At 53.1% G+C, this 3,664-nt stretch overlaps 1 protein-coding gene across 1 annotated transcript; it reads right to left on the bottom strand.

The window, feature by feature from the left end:
- Positions 1-369: 369 nt before the first annotated feature.
- On the bottom strand, positions 370-3,434 carry LOC121336181 (lipase member M-like). Its single transcript, XM_041405107.1, is given in 9 exon segments — positions 370-578; positions 581-650; positions 860-931; positions 1,416-1,543; positions 1,693-1,848; positions 2,067-2,176; positions 2,290-2,488; positions 2,913-3,030; positions 3,336-3,434. Coding segments are annotated over 9 exon segments (1,161 nt in total).
- Between the last annotated feature and the right edge of the window lie 230 nt (positions 3,435-3,664).

Here is a 3,664-nt window from a genome sequence, read left to right as displayed (position 1 = left end):
ATGGAGGGATTCACAGATGGATAGATTCATGGGTAGATGGATTCATAGATGGGTTCATCAATGGATTCATGGATGGCTTTATGGGTGGATTTATGGATAGATTCATGGATGGATGGATTCATCGATGGATTCATGGATGGGTTCATCGATGGATTTATGGATGGATTCGTGGATGGATTGATGGATGGATCCATGGATGGATTGATGGATGGGTTGATAGATGGGTTCATGGGTGGATTCATAGATGAGTTAATGGATGGATTCATGGATGGGTTAATGGATGGATTCATGGATGGATTCATAGATAGGTTAATGGATGGATTCATGGATGGGTTCATGGATGGGTCAATGGATGGATCCACGGATGGATTAATGGATGGATCCACGATGGATTAATGGATTCTGCTCCATCATGGCCACTGTCCGCTGATACACGCGCTGCGGGGTGTTCAGGCCCCAGTGCTGGTCGAAGTGGTTCCGGTCGGGGAAGTGCTCAGCTGGGCAGGGGGAAAGCACTCCTGTTACCTGGGGGCTCTGATGGGTGGGGTGTGCTCCCCCATCCCCATCCCAGCCAGCCCCCTCACCTGGTTGTACTTCTCCATGTTTCTCAGCCCGTAGTCAAACTGCTTGAACTCAGCGGTTTTTGCAGTCTGGAAGGCAGAGGCAAAGGGTTAATCCAGGTAATATCCTGGATCAGCCTCCCCAGACAGAGACAATTTGGTGCAGCAGCTTAAAAATCCCTTTTATTTCTTGGCTTTGATTCCACCTCCTTTACCTGTTTCCAGCAGCATTTGGAAATGCCACATTCACAGATTAAAACAAAGGCAAGTTAAAATAGTTATACAATCAGAATCTCTACCTGTCCCCAGTGCAGAAGATTTTTTACTGATGTATAGTCTGGGAAATGAGAAATGTACACATCCAGTCGACTCTACAGGAAAAAGAAAGTATTTTCTAAGTGAGTTTCGAAGGATGAAAATCCATCTAGGCGAAAAACCTCAAGCATTCTGTCTTATAGCTGCAATATAAATGTTATACGCTCTTTATTCTTTAGCAGCTTTATTCTCCCCAGAGCTAGAAGCAGCTTTCAAAGGTAAGTCACTTAATCAATGGAAATACACTTAAAATGGAAATATAGCTGGTCCAGTCATTCTTTGGTTATTTTCTTCTGTAAAATTGTGGTGTGTCAGCCAAAAATGAGGCAGGAGTTTGCTTTCCTAAGAGATGAGACCACAAGTGATTTTGTTTTACCATTAGGTTTGACACTCCCACACCACTGCAGGAAATCTCCAAATAACCACTGCCTTCCACACCATGTTTTGGGGGTTTATACTCATTGTTGTGTCTCATTAACTATCTCCAGGTGTCCAGGAAAACCAGAGAGAGCTGTCACCTGGAAAGCCTGGCGCACCCACCGTGTTCAAGTTGTGCCTGTCGTACCCTCCAAGAAGGAAGATACTGTTGGCACACACTCCAGCCTCCAGAGGCCTGCTGCACTTCTCAACCAGCAGCAGCTTCTCCTTCCTTGGCACCAGAACCAGCTCTCTGTTCCAAATATCTCCTGCAGGAGCACGAGGAAACGTTAGGAATGATGCCAGGAGCTCCAGCGCCCGCCGCAGGTGCAGGAGCAGCACACGGTGGCAATGCAGAGGGGAGGAGTTGCCAGAAGCCCCTGGATTTTGGCAGTAAAACCCACAAACGCCTCCTGCACCTTGAGCAGCAGGTCTGGTAGAAAGGCCAGCTTCAGCACCGGGCCCTGGGCATGGCGGAATGCGTACACAGGAGCCAGGGCAAAGAAGAGTTTTCTTTTCTTGGCCAGATGTGGCAAGCTGGAAAATGCTATGAAACCTGAAAAGCAGCATGAGAGCACACAACACAAACCCCAGCTCAGCCCAGGCCCTGTGTTTGAGGGGATTTTTTGAACAAAAAACTCTCCTGGATGCCAGCAGAGCCCGGGATGGACGGGCAGGACGTGGCAAAGCCCTCCATGCAGAAGGCTGGGAAGGCAGGAGGGGACAGCAGCTCCCAGCAGTGTCCAGCTTGGGATGGACATTAATGTCACTCACCCAGGGAGCTGCCCTGAGCGTGGCCAACATAGAACAGCTGCTCTTGCTCCCTTTGCATCAGGATGAAGCCCACCATGGCCGGCAGGTCGTACATGGCCATCTCGTGGAAGCTGCACGGCAAAGGGAGAGCCTGGGGGAGATTCCCACCTCCCAACCGCCCAGGGACACCAGGGGCTCAGCGCTGGCAGCCCTGCAGCCCCTCTGTCTTTGGTGGTCCCCTGACCTGAAGTCCCAGAACTCCTGGGAGGCCACAGACCGGCTGCGGTGCCGGTGGGACCAGCTGCTGCCCCGGTTGTTCCCGATCCAGACGTCATGTCCCGCATCCACCAGGATGAAGGCCAGGCTGTTCTCAGGCAAATTGTCCACCCAGTCACCACCATCCAGGCAAAACCCATGCACTATCAGCACGGGGGTCCTGGGTCCTGAAAGAGGAGATAGGAAGGAGCTGACAGAAGAAGACACCTTTCCCATATGGAAATAAAACACCACTGTACGTCTTGATGCTATTTTCTGCAGGCTGCACATTAAATGTTCCCTTCTCCCATTATTTCTCTGGTTATGCTGGTGCTTTTTTGTGTTTGGGAAGCTTCTGCCACCCCAGGCCCTGAGCCTGGATCTTGGAGCAGGGGTTTGCTGCAGGGAAAGAGCCACTGGGGCTTTGCTGCATCACGCTGCCCCATCTCAGGTGCACCAAAACACAACGCTGAGCTTCTGAAGGCAGCCAGGAAGAAACTCCTCACCCCTCTCCCAGCTGCCCAAACCATGCCTGAAGGCACAGGCACTCCTCTTGCACCTGGGCAGGAGCCAGGCTCACAGCTGGTGGCCCCTGGGTGAGGCTGAGCCCACCTGCCAGCCCAGCGCCGCCCTTGCCGTGGGGAATCCTGTTGAGGCTCAGGAAGTAGCCGTCCTCTGTCATCACCTCGTACTCCTTGCTGGGATAGCCATGGAAAAGGATCTTCTGGCTCTGCAGGGACAGTGGTGTGAGGACAGAGGGTGACCCTGTGCCTGCCTCAGCTTCACCCACTGCTGCCACCCACGTGGTGTCCCCCGGTGTCACCTGCACCCGAAGGAATCGGAGAGCAGGGAGAGGCCAAGCTCAAGATGAGGGCATGAAGGGAGTGCCAGCAATGTAAATATGGGAGATTTTTGATGCCCTGAGCCCCTCAAAGAGGCCAGGTGCAGATGCAGGGAAGGGGTGAGCCCAGCTGGTCCCTCAGGAAGGACTTTGGGCATGCCCATGGAGAAGTGAGGTGCTCCCCCAGCACTTACAACGTTCATGAACCTCTCAGGGTTGTAGAATACTTCAGCATCTGGGATGGCATCTTCCAGCCCCTGGGCCAGGCACAGGGCCACCAGCAGCAGCCACATCTGACCTGCCCAGAGCACCTGGGGGATAAGGGGCTGGATGAGCAGGGCTGTGCGTGCTCCAGGGCCACGAGGACACTGTGCAGCCCCAGCAGCGTGGCAGCACAGCCAAAGCCTGAAGCTGCCACAGGGAGCAGGTGTCTGCAACCCCTTGTGCAGTTTGGAGCCCACCCCAAGCCTCTCTTGGTGGCCATTCTCATCTAGTCCAGCTGTAAGTGCAGCGTGGGACAAGT

The sequence above is a fragment of the Onychostruthus taczanowskii genome, unplaced genomic scaffold (assembly GCF_017590055.1).
Source record: "Onychostruthus taczanowskii isolate IOZ18803 unplaced genomic scaffold, ASM1759005v1 scaffold22, whole genome shotgun sequence".
NCBI lineage: Eukaryota > Metazoa > Chordata > Aves > Passeriformes > Passeridae > Onychostruthus > Onychostruthus taczanowskii.
This window is presented reverse-complemented; position numbering and strand designations above follow the sequence as displayed.